The sequence below is a fragment of the Monopterus albus genome, unplaced genomic scaffold (assembly GCF_001952655.1).
Source record: "Monopterus albus unplaced genomic scaffold, M_albus_1.0 scaffold29.1, whole genome shotgun sequence".
Taxonomy (NCBI): Eukaryota; Metazoa; Chordata; class Actinopteri; order Synbranchiformes; family Synbranchidae; genus Monopterus; species Monopterus albus.
Genome location: NW_018127909.1, coordinates 1,124,786 through 1,142,135, shown reverse-complemented (window position 1 = coordinate 1,142,135; position 17,350 = coordinate 1,124,786). Strand labels below are relative to the sequence as shown.

The 17,350-nt window shown below is 40.1% G+C and overlaps 2 protein-coding genes across 6 annotated transcripts; both read right to left on the bottom strand.

The window, feature by feature from the left end:
• Window positions 1-1,558: 1,558 nt before the first annotated feature.
• LOC109957809 (zinc finger and BTB domain-containing protein 49) lies at window positions 1,559-5,765 on the bottom strand. 4 transcript variants are annotated; one of them, XM_020595977.1, is made up of 5 exons: window positions 5,360-5,765; window positions 4,881-5,148; window positions 4,660-4,790; window positions 4,395-4,503; window positions 1,559-3,042 (listed from the first exon to the last, which is right to left on the bottom strand). In XM_020595977.1, the coding sequence occupies exons 2-5, from the start codon at window positions 5,128-5,130 to the stop codon at window positions 1,832-1,834; spliced, it is 1,701 nt and encodes a 566-aa protein (XP_020451633.1). In that variant the 5' UTR covers window positions 5,131-5,148; window positions 5,360-5,765; the 3' UTR covers window positions 1,559-1,831. The 4 variants fall into 4 exon arrangements, with proteins under 4 accessions (XP_020451633.1, XP_020451632.1, XP_020451634.1 ...); XM_020595976.1 differs by having other exon boundaries at window positions 1,560-3,042; window positions 4,881-5,207; XM_020595978.1 differs by having other exon boundaries at window positions 1,560-3,042; window positions 5,447-5,765.
• A 2,002-nt stretch (window positions 5,766-7,767) lies between these two features.
• LOC109958012 (zinc finger protein 396) lies at window positions 7,768-15,165 on the bottom strand. Of its 2 annotated transcripts, XM_020596316.1 has the most exons (5): window positions 14,426-15,165; window positions 12,845-12,975; window positions 12,128-12,236; window positions 9,221-9,371; window positions 7,768-7,935 (listed from the first exon to the last, which is right to left on the bottom strand). In XM_020596316.1, exons 1-5 carry the CDS (start codon window positions 14,679-14,681, stop codon window positions 7,845-7,847), a joined length of 738 nt encoding a protein of 245 aa, XP_020451972.1. In that variant the 5' UTR covers window positions 14,682-15,165; the 3' UTR covers window positions 7,768-7,844. The 2 variants fall into 2 exon arrangements, with proteins under 2 accessions (XP_020451972.1, XP_020451971.1); XM_020596315.1 differs by having other exon boundaries at window positions 7,844-9,371; window positions 14,426-15,163.
• Window positions 15,166-17,350: the final 2,185 nt, after the last annotated feature.

Below are 17,350 nucleotides of genomic sequence, written 5' to 3'. Positions count from 1 at the left end.
ATGAAAATGTTAAAGAGAAGATGAATTTTATGTGTTTTGTGGGTAGTTATTTAGATAAAGCCATTAAACATCTTCACAAGATGCTGATACCACAGTGGTCCACTCACATCAGAAAGTGCTTAATACCTACTGCAGCTCATATTTTAGTTCATGTTTGAAACAGACACAAGGTATATGTTGGCCAACATGCAGGAATATGTTTATAAATTCTGAGCACTCCCACACGTTCAGCTGAGAATTGGTTTCATGATCTGCCACACACAGGCACCACTATCTGTTATGCTCTCTGCAGATTTGGCTCAATAGGTAATTCTCAATAGCACTTCAAAGATAACTTCTCTTGTTATTGGGTTCAAATATCAAAAAGAAAAGCTATCATCTAGAATAAAAGCACTGCTTTAATCCACTCTCTCACTGTCTCAGTCACACACAGAAAAAGAGAGAGGGTGAGACTTTATTTACTCCCGATGAAAATAAAATTTAAATGTTATCAGTTGTACCACCTGCGCAGTGCTGCTCTGACTCGAACTACAGATAAAACACATCAAACTTAATCCTGAGCATGAAATATTGCATGTATCACACAAACTCAGGCATACAGATAAACTAAAACTGTGTCTACAAACACTTGTACCTGTGAATTATTACTCTAATGGAGTGGGTTTTTAAGAGGACTTTTCTATGAGCAGCCAGACAAGAGGACTAGAAATCATCTGAAAATCTCATCTGGGGTCCTGATATTTGCACAGTTGGTGAAAGGAAAGGCTGGCACCAAGTGGGCACTTAAGATACTACAAAACCTTTAGACTTTTGGATGTGTCTGCATGCAAAATGCCTTTAATACTTAATTATTTTTTATGGCAAAGTATGAATTCAGTCATCACCCAGAATACATCATCTACTTGCATCCTCAACATAGTCCCTCATCCCAACACTGTAACGATATAAAAGCAAGAGCACACATGGCTCCATGCTTACTTAAATAGGCAGTCCTTAACAGGTGACCAGCTGACTTTGGGAAAGACAGGTACACCCTGGACAGGTCACCAGTCTATCACAGGGCTGTAGGCAAACAACCACACAGGCAAATTAGAGTTGCCAATCAACTTAGGCTGCATATCTTCGAACTGTGGGAGGAAGTGAGAGTACCCAGAAAGAACCCATGAATGTAAACTTCACACAGAAAGGCACCTGGTCAGGCCGGGCTCAAACCCAGAACCTACTTGCTGTGACCCTACTTGTATCGCCATGCCGCTGCCGCCCATCCTGTGGAATGCATAAATTAAATATTAGGTTATTCTGAACTGCAGGACTTCCACTGATGCCTTATGAAGCTCTGAACAAGGACAAACATTCCTCAGGTGTGTGCTCACCTGCTTCTTTATTACAGCCTTCTACACTTGACTACTTAACCTTTTAAATTTGAATAAGGTAAAGACAAATTTGAATAATACTTTTTTTGTCAATTAGATCCATAATTTCCCATTTAGCAGTTTCATAACTACAGGACGGGATGCATGGTTAGTGCTTTTATGGTGCAAGAATTTCAGTAATCACAGATTACAAAGTTGTTTATTGAACAAAAATGACAACTGACCTATAACGCACACATACGCTACATTTCATTCTTCAATGACACCAAAACTTCAGACGTTTCTAGATGAACCTGTCTGTAATGCACAGAAGAACTTGAAAAATCACTTTAAAAGACGAGTACACGAAGCATTTTTTCGATGCACACAGACACCGTCTTCCATTTAAACGGAAACACTGTAGCATCTTATTCTAAACGAAGGAAAAAAATGTTGTTTTTTTTATCGCTGGCTGCCCATCATGATCCATCTAGATGGATCCTTTGGTGACGTTTCAGGTTACATTTTTGGGTGAAGCGTTTTCCACATGCCACGCAGCAGTATGGTCTCTCTCCGGTGTGGACTCGTCGGTGGGCCTTGAGGTTGCTCAGCTTTGTGAAGCTGCGACCACAGAGGGAGCAGCAGAAAGGCCGCTCGCCAGTGTGAGTCTGCAGGTGGGCCTTCAGGTTGCTGGGGTGGGGGAAGCACTTCCCGCACTGGCCACAGCGCAGGGGGTGCCTGGGGTAAGAGTGAAGTTGAGAGTCTGGATGCGTTAAGGGGTGAGCGTGATGCAAGTTTGCCGACTGATGTTGGGTTTTGATGCTGAGCCATGGCACACCAGTCCGGTTAAGTGTAGTAGTTTGTTTGTCGCCCAGGTGAACTCGCTGAACTGAGAGCAGAGAAGGTGAAGTGGCTTTAGATGTGGAGGGCATTCTGTTGATTGCATTTACGGTCACAACTTGAGACTGAGCTACAGCCAGTGCTGTGGTGGTACTGTTCGTGTGTGTGTGAGGGGGCTTTTTCATTGGTCGGTGGAGGTGCTGTATAGCAGCCTGCAATCTGACACCTGTAGCCACCTTGGGATTCAGCCTCATAACCTCTTGCACAGTGGCTTTATGGGAAATGCAGTTCTGTTTGTGTGCTTCTAAACGCACCCTGTGCTGTTTTACTGAACATGAGAAAGAAGCCATTCCTGACTTTGTCATTTTCTTTTCTGTGTGCTCACTTTCCTCATACCCATCAGAATCAACAATAACTTCCTGCTTTATTGTCACACCCAGCACATCACTGTGCAGTATTGCCTTAGGGGACCCTGAACATGAAATCTGATCTCTGCCTGGGGGAACATCTGTTGTGACAGAGTTGGACAGTTTGTGCTCTGTATGCTTTAGAGGACCTTTAGTTTTGGCTGGATCACAGTCTTTGTCAGTTCCTAGTCGGTGATTCGACAGGAACGGGGCTGTTTTGACAGTCACACCAACCCAACTGCTGTCTAGTTTCAAGGATGAATTATGAGATTGATCTGTAGCCATGTGTGTGTCCTCCTGGTCTTTAAGAAAAACATTTACAGCAGGTATCGCTGGGTCTTGTTTAATGACATTCCTCAATAATTCCTCGTTGCTTTCTTGAGTCTGTTTTGACTGTGCCCCGGCCATCTCACCGCTACTGTGGAATTCAGGTCCTGCTTCACCTAGAATATGAATGGTAACAGACGTTAGATTAATGACTGCTTTTGTCAAGAGTTGGGTACCAAATAGCATGCTAGTTGCTTCCCCAGCTAATGAGGTCAGCCCGACATTTTGGTTCAAACCCTGCTTGTCACAGTATCATACACATTTAAATATTGTTTTACTAAAAACATCTATTCAAGAAAGCCAAACACAAATGCCTTGTCTATATAACAGCAATAATAAACCTGTTTTATTTATTACAAAAACTACAGCAGGGATATAATTATATAAAATGTTACTAGTAAGAGCAATTTATTTTCCAAAAAAGAGGCTTGCATGAGGCTATAAGCAACTTTTTATCCACAAGCAACAGTGGATTATGATCTCTAAGGTCCACAACTGTATCTACAAAGAAAATATAAATATTCCTTTATGTTGAGAGCAAAAGGCACCAAAGGAAAATAAATGAACAATTCCTAAATGTAGAGGGCAACAGGCACAAATTGAAAATAGTGAAAATATTCCTACATGGAGAGAGGAATATGCACATTTACATAGTTATTGTGAAAACAAAGAGACAAACAGTGGGTTACATTTTTCTAAAATAAAAAAATATATACAATAGGTATGCTATGAGGCTTGACTGTTGTAAGAAGATATAACGAGAAGATAATGATGGTTGGCTGGTCTAATGCACCCACAGAGACCATATACAGTTATATCTTGTAATTTCTCTATATCCAAAATTGGGTTCAAATGTTGGACTGGAGAAAAAAAAAAAAGACAACACTGTCCATGTCGCCATTTACTCAGCATGTGAGTATCTACAGACTGTGACAAAGCATACAGAGTGATCTGTCCTTGTAAATAATTCATTCTTAAGTACAACTAAAGCCGAAACTAACACAAAACAGTCCTAAAAGGTCTGACAGCTGACACTGGGCAAGGTACACCCTGGACAGGTTCTCAGTCTATCTGACATGTGTAGACACTCACCCTCACTCCTACAGATAATTTAGAGTCACCAGTCAACCTAAGCTGCATGTCTTTGGGAGGAAGCTGGGGGTACCCGGAGAGAACCCACGCAGGCACAGGTAGAACATGCAAACTCCGCACAGGAAGGCCCCGGGTCGGCTGGGACCCGAACCCAGAACCTTCTTGCTGTGAGGTGACAGCACTAACCACTGCATCGCTAAGCCGCCCTACTCTAGGGTTTTATCATTCTGAAATAATTACAGACTATTTGTGATTATGATGGGTGCAAAGCTGATCTAGAGGTACCCAAGATTAAACATTAAATGGCTGGAAATGAGCATGCTATGGGCTCTTTAACTGTAAACATAACAAATCGCTCTATCTGTAATACACTTACCATCGAGGGTACCACACCACCTTCCCAAAGACCCAGAAGAACAAGACAGCTGATTAACTACTTCTTCCTTCACATCCATAGCTGACAACACAATTTCTTCTTCAGTTGCCTAAAAAGCACAAGGAAGACAGCAGAAAATTCTGGGAATATATTTTCACCATGTTTTATTAGTTGCATGCTGTAAAATTTCACAGCAGATATGCATAAGGTCTTTCAGAACTACACTGATCTAGTATCGCTGACAGTCTGCAGTCACATGACCCACCTGTGGTATGCTTTCAAGACTGTGAGGATTGTCTGCTGCCTGTGATGACACTGAAATGACTTCCTGTCCAACACTTGTCGACCTTTCTGCTGAGCCACCCTCTTCTTTCATACCACTGCCCTTCAAAATGTCTGTGAAAAAACAAATACTTAAGTATTATAGGGCACCGTGGTTTTTAACCTTAGTAAATATCTGATCAATTTTAAAATTCCTTTTCTTACCATCCTTCTGTTCTGTGGGACTTTCTCTTGTATTTTCAGTGGACAGTTCTACATCATCTTTGGCACAATCAACACACCGTCCCATTTTCCCTGTTTCTTTCCCCTCTTGGGTACTTAGTTTCTTTTCAGCCCATTGCAACTGCGACCTCAGGGACTCCACCTCCTGCTTCCTGCGCTTCACCTCCTCCAAGAAGCCGTCTTCCACCAACCTGGTCACCTCATACATGGCTGTCTTTACCACAGTCTCCATCACATCTGAGAGTTGTGTCTGAAAAGTGACAATGAGGGCGTCCACGTCCGACATGATCGGTGTCCCCTGTCAACTAACTATTACACAAAGGAATTCCGTGGAAAAACGTTTCGAAATGACAGAGAATGAGACTATGCACCAAGCTGATTCCTTGTTTAATTCTACGACATATTGTTTACGTTATACATCGTTACAGCAGAACAGTATATATATATACATATATACACACATTCACTTGTTGCGGGTATTTCAGGTAATAACCAATGAGCAGATATTCAGTAAATTATGTCAGAAGGTTGAAATAACGATACCCAACTTGTTCTTTTACGGACAAGATTTCCCTTCATGAACTGTCAGCTAACATAACGCTAGTCGGCTGTGACTCCTTAGCTTAATGATAGCATAATGCTAACTAACATTAAACGTCAAACTGTCAACGTATCTCACATATAACTAAGAAGTGGGTGGACCATAACCTGACCTAACGTGTCGATCTATTTCAGCGTGTTTTAACAAGTAACAACGGTTTAGCTAAGCAAGTTCGTGTATGCTAATCATTTAACCAAGCTACATATCAAACAAATGCTTGTAGCCCTTGTTTTTGCACGTGATATCATTCATTGCGCAGTACGGTGGCCTAACCTGGGGTCTGTGAATAACAAAACGCGTTTTGATAAAGTGAAACCCATAGGCTGCCCCGAGCAGCTGCCCATTTGGCTCGAGTTCATTGTTCACAATTGGAATATACTGTAGCTCATCTGTAATACTTTATGGTTCCAATTTAGGAGAAATCGTGCCTGTTATTTAGAATGAGCTCAAATATTATTCTCCATCTTTTACACATCAAACAGGGCCCCTCTGTTATCATAGATATATTATACATTTTCCCCTTTGGTGAAATTTATCAGATTCCTTTTGCTTATCAGTTATGTTTTGTAGCTTGTGAATGACAATAGCCAGTGGCTAAGAGAAAAGAAAGTTCAATGTGTTTAGCTACATAGAAAAAATGGGGTTTTGACCAACATACTAACCCATGTATTTACAAGCTGCATGGAGTCTCATTGCAAGGGGACCAATTGTAATTACAATATAATGCTAGAACCTTAATATGTAAGTACATTTTATATATTTTGGAAGAAATATCAATATTTTGTAGATAGAAGTCATCTGTGGAAACCCTCGTTATGAGGTAACACACAACACATAGTATGTAGATGTTTTTAGAGGTCATTGACTTCATTTGCATTAGTTGGGCCTTTGAACTTTTAATAATAAAACCAAATATTATGCTTCTCAAGTCAGATGACCAAATTTTATTTCCTATTAAGGTTTATAAAAAAATTTCAAGTGAGTTCACTGAAAAAAATGCTAATTTAGAACAACTTGTGACTGAAATAGGATCAAAATGCATGACTTTGGCCTCAACTGAAATATTTATTGAAACATTTACAGACAAATAACCTTTGATAAAGCAATGAAGAACAAAAATCCAGGAATCACACATTTTTAGATTTATTTTGAATCTGTAATGTAATCACAAGGATCATGTTACTCAGCTTTTTAAAAAAGTATTTTTACAGCAAGACCAAGGTCCAGAACAATTAGCAATAAGCAAACTTACAAAGAACACACACTCACCAGCCATTTTATTAGGCACATCTGTACAATTGCATGCACTTCAATGCAACACTTTCACCTTAATGACTGCGTTTATGAAGCTCAAAATGTTTCAGTTTATTGGTGAAATTGTCATAAATGTATAAATTCAATAATATGTTTATTATTGAGGGCATGATTAAAGGTGGTGTTGTACTGGACTACATTATATTTAGAGGTCTTCCTAATATTCTGGCCTCCTCATGTACAGTATGTAACCAGGGAGGACAAAAATATAGACGCCTCTGAATGTAATGTACCACCTTTAACTATGATTTCAACAATAAACATGTAATTGAATTTATACATTTATGACAATTTCACAAAAACCCAAAACATTTTGAGCTTCGTTAAGGTGGAAGTGTTGCACTGAAGCGTATACAATTGTACAGATGTAATAAAGTGGTTGGTCAGTATAAATTCAAGTTTAGTCTGAGACACAATCCATTCAAGCCTAGTGGGGAAAATGCCACTGTTTGAATGTCTGGGGCTTCACTAGCTCTCTCTCTCTTGCTGTGTCATAGATCTCACAAACAAATTGTTTGTTGATTCACTGGAAGATGTGAACTGTCAAAGTTTTACTGTTTTCATCTCTATATTCTCAGTCTCTGTGCAAGTCAAATACAAGGGCCTCATGCTGGATTGGGGGAAAATGAACACATTTTTCTCTGTCCACTCATCTTTGAACAGTCAGTTTTCACTGTCAACTTTTCTTTTCTTTGCACATTTGGATAGTGACATCCTCACCACACTGGCACTGAAACATACACTGACAGAAGATGTTGAAGTCTCATTTCCTCATGACCAAAGGACAGAATGTGAACGCCTGTTAGCCGACCCTTGAGCTCTGTCACTTGTTGATGTTAAACGTCATATGCTCGCCGGCTATCAATCGTTGCCGTGACAATGTCAAACAGGAAACCAGCTACATGGACCCTTATTCTTGGGCCAGGGTTGCTGTAATGATTGCCAAATAGACTATATTCTAAAAAACTAACAATTTATTGATAACTATAAACCTTTTTCAATGTAGGAAACATACACTTCATTACATTGTATTATTGCATTCCTAATACGAGGTGTGGACTGGATCCCAACTGACTTGCCATCTGCTCTGGATCTGGACTGGAGTCTGGACTTTGAGATGCCCTGTTTTACAGTAACAAAATATTTAGCACTAAATAGGTACAAATAACACTTATTTTCTCAAACTCAATAAATGTGTCTTAAATTTTCATACCGATAAAAAGTTCTTGAATGAAAACCAGAAGATTTGGAAATGGAGAAAAAAATGACTCCGGGTCATCATGATCTTGGTGGACCATGGATCATAAATACAAACATTCATTTGTAAAAATTCTAATGTTACAAACAAATCCTAAATTATCTGATACACTTTTTTCCCAGACTTCCATAGTTTTAAAGATCTGTCATGTGTTTGCGTTGATGTGATTTCAGATGATCAAGGCGTTTGAAGCTCAGGCCACAGACAGCGCAGCAATATGGTCTTTCCCCAGTGTGTGTGCGCTGGTGAACCTTCAATATGTCCGCCCGCGTGAAGCTCTTGTCACACATGGTGCACCGGTGAGGTTTTTCCTGTGTGTGAATTCTCCGGTGCAACTTCAGATTCCAGAGTCGGCTGAACTTGTTCCCGCACACAGTGCAGCAGTAAGGCTTGTCACCTGTTTGGCCACATTTGTGTGTCTTTAGGTCAGAAAAGGAGGGAAAACCTTTACCGCAATGGCTGCAGAGGTGGAGCCCCTGCCCAGAGTGAATCCTCTGGTGGACTTTAAAGTTACAGGCCTGAGTGAAGGTCTTTCCACACTGGGTACAGGAATATGGGGGTCCTGGTCCGGTATCTTTGTGTGTTTGCTTGTGCGCTTTTAGTGAGGCAGAATCAAGGAAGGACAAGGAACACTGGTTACAGGGGTGTCTCCTCCCTCCTCTCCCTCCTGCCTGATTCTGCAATCTCTCTCCCAGGTTTAAGGTATCACTGTATGTATCTGAACGCCCATACATGTCTTCTGTGGTGTCTAAAGATGGGTCAGTTGAAATGCCCTGGCCCCGGAAGGTCAATCTGCTGCCTGATTGACCAGACACATGTTCAGGGTATAAGACACTGGGATCCTGTAGATATCCTTCTTCATTGATCAATAAACAGCTTAACTCTCCACTTACATCAATGTCAGTCCTTGAGTGGGAGCCTAAATGTGAACCAACTGCACCCCTTCTGTTCTGTAGGGTCCCTGTTTGGAAAATTTGATGCTCAGCTCCTTCATGTGCTTCCACATCCCCCTCATAAGGCTCCATGTAACTCAGATCCTCACCCAGGTGGGATGGTGACCCTTGTAAACCATCCAAATTACCCATTTCTATCATACTGGTGTCTCCATAGCTAGTTTTGTCAAAGCCACCCAAGTCTTCCATGCCATACCTGCTTTGGAAAAGAGGTTCAGATGGATCACTCGAGTGTCCATCTTGGTCTGGTCTCTGGTTAAAGCTAGCTTCCCAGTTCTCGTGGCATTTTGGGATCCTCTGGACACTGAAATATTTACTGGGCCCTGGCAGACCTGATGCACTTGTTTCTGACCAATGAAATAAGGAAAAGAAAGCGTTACAGTCATAGCATGTTGGTATCCTTGCACCTCACTAAAACAATGTTCTGATCTTGAAAAGTTTTTAAATGAATACTTCTTTTGGCATGCATACCTACATGGTTTTGGTTTGCCAGAACAAAACAATGAAGCTGTGAACAGTGCTGAGGTCTTGCTTATTCTACAAAAACAACCGTAACAAAAATATTCATGCCCCTTAGAAATTGTGATAAGTGGATTTTTGTGATATTTCAAGCAGAAAATTGTCTTCGTTTAGTATCACAGGTGTCCTCAATCTTATAGTCAGTTATTTACCTTGTAAATAACTGTAAGTAATCATTGTGCAGTGGTATCACTGTGTTCACCACAGTGAAAGTGATGGGCTTAAAAGGGTGTGTTGTGCCTGGTTCAGACTACATGATTTTTTTTGTCTGATAAGCAGGTCACTATTTCAGATTACACAATTACAGAGTCATTTGTCACCATTGTGAGGTGTGACTAAACAAACTCAATTTCTGCTGGGGAATTGTACTGACCAAGACAGCATATCTCAGATGCCTCAGTACTAAAACAGAGTCCAGTGTCCATTCTGTATAGAAACAGGAACTCAGCTTGGCTGTTGCATGCAGATGACCTCCAGTCCCTTGCAGCCTAGGTGCAACTCCAGTGGAGAAGAGTGAAACCAGATCACAAGCTGTCCCGACTTCTCAGGTTCATATAATATTGAATTAGATAGTTTAAACTATGCTACTTGATAGGAATGAGCTAAATACACCACAACTATGCATCCATTTAAACCACCCAAAATAACAAACCAAGGAAAAACCCAAAGAAAAAAAAAACAAAAGGTCTCCCTCCTATTCAGCACATAACAACTATCAGTCTCTGAGAGTTTTATAGCCAGTATATGGACCTGTCTGGTCTACTGGTACACAGCAATTTGAAACCAATATGAGAGATATAACTAGAGGAGGGGTGACATGCACGTTCACCCCTCTGTTTTCCCACGATGTGTTCCCCCCTTCAAAGCAGTGATGGACAAGTGCAGCCCTAAACATGCACTAAGCTCAGTCTTCTCCTCCCTGCCTCGTGGCTCGCTCCAGCAGGATGGAGGCTGCCCTTCTGGTCCCCAGACTGGCACACCACACCTGCTTTGCATCTCCTTACTAACTGTAAGGAGGCAAACTGAGAGAGCAACAAACCTGCTGATCCCTGTGCACTAATTACAACCTGCTGATCCAAGTGTTTTTCTTTTCTTCAGACTACCATCATATACTCTCTTGCACACACAGACTGTCACTCTGTGACACATTCTTGGATGAGGGATATGACAGACTATACGCTGGTACTCAACAGATTGCAGCCTGCCATCGTTGATGACTTGGAGATGCCAGGGAACGGGAGAATGTAATCACAGGATAGCATCTGTGGTGTGTGATACTGGCTGCTTGGGGCCCATAAAAGCATTAAAAAAAACAACAACAAAAAAAACTGTGGACCTGTCTATGGGTCATACGAAGAGGGCAACAGCCTATGTGTTGTCTGTCCTTCACAAAGAACTTGAGGTAGCAGTTAAAAATAAGTGGCTTGAAGTAGTAAAACCAAAAACTAGCTAGCTAGCCCTGATATATGCTAATGTTAACTGTAACACTATGATAGTTAATGAATATGGCTCAGTTCAATATGTCAAAAAATGTAACAGAAAAGCCATCTGCGCTTCTGTTGGTCAGTGGCAGCCCACCACATCACACACACACTGAAAAAAAATCTGACATGCTAGACTTAGTGTTCGGATCTTGTGAGGCGTCCCAGATCAGCATCGGTTGTCATTTACTGTGACACACTACATGAGATAAAACAATCGATTGTCATATTCAACACTGCTTGTCGGTTCCGATGCCCTGCGATCATCAGGTCGGGCTATTAAAGCTTAAATCGTGCAGTCTGAACCAGGCATTAAAGCTAAAAGCCCTACTGGTCATGGAATAACCATATATATATATGCACGCACACACACACACTGTTCCTTCACATTGAAAGGAGCCAGCTGGTTCGGGGCATCTTATCTGGATACCTCCAGTGCACCTCCCTTTGGAGGTCTTCTGGGCACATCCATCTGATAGGAAACCCCAGGGCAGACCCAGAACATGTTGGAAAGATTATATCTCTCATCTGGCCTGGGAATGCCTCGGAATCCTGCCAGAGGAGCTGGAACACGTCGCCAGGAAGAGGGATGTCTGGACTGCCTTACTGAACCTGATGCCACCGCGAGCTGACCCCGAATAGGCATCAGAAAATTGATGGATGGAAAACAAATGGATATTAAGTATAGACACAAGAAAGACACTCTGATTGCTTTACTGCTCTACAGTTGTATGTGGACTTATGCACGACTATTTTGGTTAATGCAATAATTTGTGAGAACTTAATTTCCATCCATCCATTCATTATCAGTACTGCTTATCCTGAAGAGGGTCGCGAGGGGAGGGGGCCGGAGCCAATCCCAGCTGACATTGTGTGAGAGGTGGGGTACACCCTGGACAGGATATTTCCGCATTCGGCTGGTCCTGTTAGGGGCTGCCAGAGTGAATCATCTGTTTCCACACTGACATTCACATGGTAGATTTGGCAAGTTTTTATGCCAGATTCCCTTTCTGATGCAATCCTCTCTATTTATCATCACAATCTATTAAGTTTATCAATCACAACTTATTAGTCACTCTATCAGTATGTGCATTGGAACTGACCATCTAAATTGACTCCCCATCTTTCTTGGGACTCATTTGTTTCTGGCGTGAACCGAAGGGCTTCCTTCTTAAGCAGTCTATCCAGCTTTTCACCTTGTACACCTGGACACTGGCAAACAAGCAGAATAAAAACATGAATATGGGACATTTAACACCTCATGAGAAGTCATATTTGTTATTAGATCAACAGGCAAGTTCAATTTAATGCAATCACATTAAAAATAATATTACATAGATAAAGTTAACAAAACAACAAGAAGAAGACCACTGACTCTACTTGCTAAATACAAATGGGAGGCAATTAAAGGAAAACCCTGAATAAATAAATGGTCTCTTCCAGGATGACAGTGTCCCCATCCATAGGACATGAGAGGCCACTGAATGATTTGATGAGAATGAGAATGATGTGAATCATATGCTATGACCTTCACAGTCACCAGATCTCAACCCAGTCAAACACCTACCTACCACCACCATCAAAACACCAAATGACAGATTATCTTTTAGAAGCATGTTGTTCAGCCCTCCAGTAGAGGCTAGAGACTTGGAGAGTCAATGCCAAGGTGCACTGACGATGTTCTGGTGGCCCTTGGTGGCTCAGCACCTTACTGAGATATTTTGTTGGTTCTTCCTTTCGTTTGCCACCCATCTGTATTTTAGACATTGTTGTAACCTTAACTTCAGATGCTCATATAATGTAAAAAAATGGCCCTCTACCTGTGTTGCCTTTGAGGCATTGTGGACCTCTGGTTTTACCTCCTCTCCTTCATGACCAGTTCTATCTGGATCAGTGGTCTGAGAGCTATTTATCTCTTCTTGCAACAGTCTCTCTTGTTTCAGACTTTTCTCTGTAATAGAAAAGGACAACATTTTTTAACTATGGTTAATCTATTCATCTTATAAACAATTTGCTAAGGCTCAGATGGGGCATTCTCCATTACAAAACTAAGAAAAATATTCACATTTAACGTTCCAGTGTCACAGCCCATACAAATGGCATGCTCAGTATGTTAAATGTAGATTTTTTGCTAAAATGCAAATAATTTAATACATTGCTTCGATCTTAATCCGGTTTGTGCATGTTAAAGCACCTGCCTCTGGTTCATACTCATCAGGGGTATCACCTTAAGGTACTTAACATGGCATTCATTATTTTGTAAACATTTGGGGCTAACAGAAACAACTGTCAACACAACATTTACTCCTTATATTATAGCAATCATGTTAGTAATCAGATTCCTTGTTACACATCCAGCAGATACAGGGGAACATTAACACAAACTCCTGTGTGAAATATCTGGATCATTGTCTGCTAGGCACAGGGACAGTTTCTTCCCCCAGGCTATCACTCTGATGAACAGTTAACCCACGACAGTATGACTGGACAATAACCCTCAGTGCAATACTGGTAAATACACATTGTACAGATTATACAGATTCATACAGGTCTCTAGTTTTAAGTACTCTGTTTTTATTCCTACTTATCTCATTTCAATGAGCATTCCCTTGTCTGTCTGCATTGTTTACTGCCTGTCTATATTGCTTATTTTGCATTGTATGCACTGGTTGTTGTTTGTTAATACTGTTTATCTTGTTATATTACACAGCCTTACGCTGGTTTACTGTTTACTTACCCCTTGCATGGGGATATGTACATACACACTGAGAGCCGATGTACCAGAGTCAAATTCCTCGTGTGTCCAACACACCTGGCCAATAAAGCAGATTCTGATTCTGCTAAACGGATTACTATGTCCACCAGCTAGTGGCTGTCTTTCTCTGTCTATTCTTTGTACTAGACAGATAGAGTTGGTTTATGTAAGCTTTTGGTGAGCTGCTGCCTAAAGCTGTTGAGCCTGTTATGGGCCTTAAAACCAAAAGAGTAAGCCACTTGAGAAGATGCTAAATTGCTCTGTAGAGTTGAGAAGAACTGCAGAGTTGGGTGTGAGTTTGTCACTGTAAGAGCATATGTAGCAATTTGACCCTCTGTTAATATAAATATGCAGATTTAAAGCTATTGCAGGGTAACATAACAGTTGATTTGTTATTGACTGGTATAAATATGTATTCTAGATTTTCCACATCTTTTTTACATCTAATTATTATGGAAGATACTCTAGGACTCCATCGCCTGTGATTTCCCTTTTTTGCAATTCAAACAGTTCAACCTGGTTAGGTAGTCAAGTTGCCTGGTAATGTAGGCTAGTTCATAAAGAAGCAGATGGGCGAATAGTCACCCAGTGACAAAATTAATGATGCTTGATTATTGAATATAGATGGATGACACCACAGGCTCACCTGTCGCTGTGTTTTTACCCTCTACGGACACACCGACTCTTCCGCACTCAACACATCTCCCCCTCCTGTCTCCCTCCCTCCGGTTCTCCGACCACTTCAGTCGCCTCTTCAGAGATTCGACTTGCTCTCTGCACCGTGTTACCTCTTCCAAAAAACTATCCTCCACCAGCCGGGTGATCTCAAACATGGCAGCCTTGAACACTGTCTCCATTACACCAGAAAGTTGGGACTGAAACGTTACTATAGTCTCGGCCATTGTGCTAAAAATTCGTGATAACCCTGAACAGTCTATTATTTCTAGTAAAAAAAATGAAGGCAGCTTTCGACTGCCACTTTTAAAGCAGTGATATTTATTGGTCAATAACGCTAACTGTGTAAATTTCTCAGAAATGGTTCTCAGTGTAATTCACGTTCAACTGCTGTACACATATATCTTTGTCCACATCTATCGTTTAATTATTTCCATCACAGCAAATCTGTCGGTGTTAGCCACCTACCTATCTGCACTAGTTTTGATTCAGTTAGCATTAACGTTACCGATTACGACCACTATCCGAGAGGAAATCATCAAAACCATGAAAAAACAATATTCAACATGCATATGCCTTGTGTTTAGTTAAAGCTGGGTTTGGCAGCACAAATACTGTCTTAGTTAAGCTGTTGTCTAACGTTATATGGAGCTTTAGCAGTCGTCTAGATTCCGTAAACAACCACACTTCCGAGATTTAAAATACGGGTCGTGAGTCGGGACAATCTTGATCGTTTGTACTGTAGCCTACTTACTGCCATAGTATATGCCATGTTTATTGTCTCGTTACCAGTAAATGGGCTATATTTAATGAAAAAAATAAATAAAATAAACAATTTGTGATTTAAGTGGGGCACCGGATATCCTACTCAACTTTCTTTTTTGGTTCAGTCGTCACAAAATAGAACTAGATGAAAGAGAAGGGAGAATTGGGAGAAGCTAATTGAAAAAGATACTTCATCAGTCAATGTATGACAATGTATGTCAATATAAACATAAGCAACAATAGCAGCAACAGAGTCAATAGCGAGAAAATACAGTAGGCTTAATAAATGGATAATATAGTTCCATGGTTGACACAGTAACAGATCAAAACACTTATGGAGGATGTAAGGTAGACTAATAAGAATGCTACCTTTTTGATGAAAGATGGAGGAAATATGTTAATAGAAGGGAAAGCTAAAACATCGGCAAAGCATTTGTTAGAGTACATAGTAATGAGTAAAAAAGAAGGAAAGAACAATATCAAGGAGCACTGATGACAAAGACAAAGTACACCACTTAAGTACAATTTTTGCGGTATCTGTACTTTACTTGAGTATTTTCATTTTCTGCTGCTTCATATTTAGACTTCACTACATTTTAGAGAAAAACATTGTACTTTGTACTCATTACATTTAGGCCTATTTTATAGCTTTAGTTACTAGTTGAGGCTGGAAATATGTGTTGTACTGTTTACATTCTCAGTTTGCACATGCATAATTGCACATTGACTGTTGAGTGTTGCACATGCTGCTCCCATGCAGCATACATTCTCTATTATATTCTTATATATTTTTGTTATATTGCTGCATTTGCGCTGCTTAAAGTGCCTTAGACTTTGTGTTACTTATTTATCTACTTTATATTTCACTTGTATTTTTGTGGCATTCATGTGGACGGCAAACTAAGAATTTCATTGTACAGGGAAACACGTTTCCTAACTGCACATATGACAATAAACACTTTAACCTTGACCTTGACCTTGACCTTTTCAAAATTAAAATAATTATACAAAATACAATATAATCATCTGGCTTTATTGATCCCTGGTGGAAATTTCACAAAACACTCAGCAGTGCTTCAAATTATAAGCATGTAAGGAAATGAACTCCATCTTTACTAGCTGCATCAATAAATGCGATGTGTCAATAAGTATAACATAATAATATGATATATATTGATATAGAATCTACTTTTCTGCATAAAGAGGACTTTTACTTTTGGTACTTTAAGTATATTTTGATGCCAGCATTTCTGTACTTTTACCTAAGTAACACTGTGAATGCAGAACTTGTAAGAGAGTATTTTTACATTATGGTATTGCTACTTCTACTGACGTAAACACTTTGACTATTTCTTCCACCACTGCCAGTAGGAATATAATAAATGTGATTTTTAAGATGACAGAATTAAATGATGCATTAAGGAAGTATGGGGGAATAACAACTCAAATATTTAGGAATTATTTGGCCTACTCAAATTGGGAAAATTATTGAAAACTGTAAAAAATTGAATGTTATGAGATGTTTGATGGGCAGAAAGTGGAGAACAAAGATACTTTTGAAATTTTTGGTTTAATCAGATCAGCTTTAGGCTGGCTGCATCATTTATAAATTAGCATCAGGGATGTTATTTAAAAAATTACATACACTTCCATATCCATCACTGAAACTTTGGTGCCATGAAAACAACTGCAGTTTTAGGTTTACAGGTGGAAATGACTGAAAGACCATTGGAAATCAGAAGAACTGAGCTAGCCTCAACAGCCTCAACCCTAACCCTTTTGAGCAAAGTGTAAGGGCTGTAATGAGAATCATCCCACTAAGAGTTGTTACCCTATCAGTGTGAGTGGATAAGCGATAGGAAACAGTAAATTAGACAGGGATATTGGGGATTTAATTATAAGTCCTAAGTCTCCTCTGTAGGCCAGTCCCACAATGGTTGTTGGTCAAGACGGACTGATCTGAACCTTTCAAAAAAGATTAAAGAACAAAAAATAAATAAATACTGTAAATAAATGGGTAGCCTACGTAGAAGAACATTATTCTGATTATATTATACAACATTATTCAAAAGAAGACATCATAAGATCAGATTTAGACACACTGCACTAAACAGTAGGCCTACACGCAAGG

Excerpts from the sequence above, each read along its gene's own strand:
- LOC109957809 (XM_020595976.1), bottom strand. The coding sequence starts at position 5,184 with ATGTCGGACGTGGACGCCCTCATTGTCACTTTTCAGACACAACTCTCA. Across the intron at positions 4,504-4,659 it reads GTCTTGAAAGCATACCACAG|GCAACTGAAGAAGAAATTGT; the intron begins GTGGGTCATGTG and ends TGTGCTTTTTAG. Across the intron at positions 3,043-4,394 it reads GTGGTGTGGTACCCTCGATG|GTGAAGCAGGACCTGAATTC; the intron begins GTAAGTGTATTA and ends TTCATATTCTAG.
- LOC109958012 (XM_020596315.1), bottom strand. The coding sequence starts at position 14,681 with ATGGCCGAGACTATAGTAACGTTTCAGTCCCAACTTTCTGGTGTAATG. Across the intron at positions 12,237-12,844 it reads ATGCCTCAAAGGCAACACAG|TGTCCAGGTGTACAAGGTGA; the intron begins GTAGAGGGCCAT and ends CTTGTTTGCCAG. Across the intron at positions 9,372-12,127 it reads ATGGGGAGTCAATTTAGATG|AAACAAGTGCATCAGGTCTG; the intron begins GTCAGTTCCAAT and ends TTCATTGGTCAG.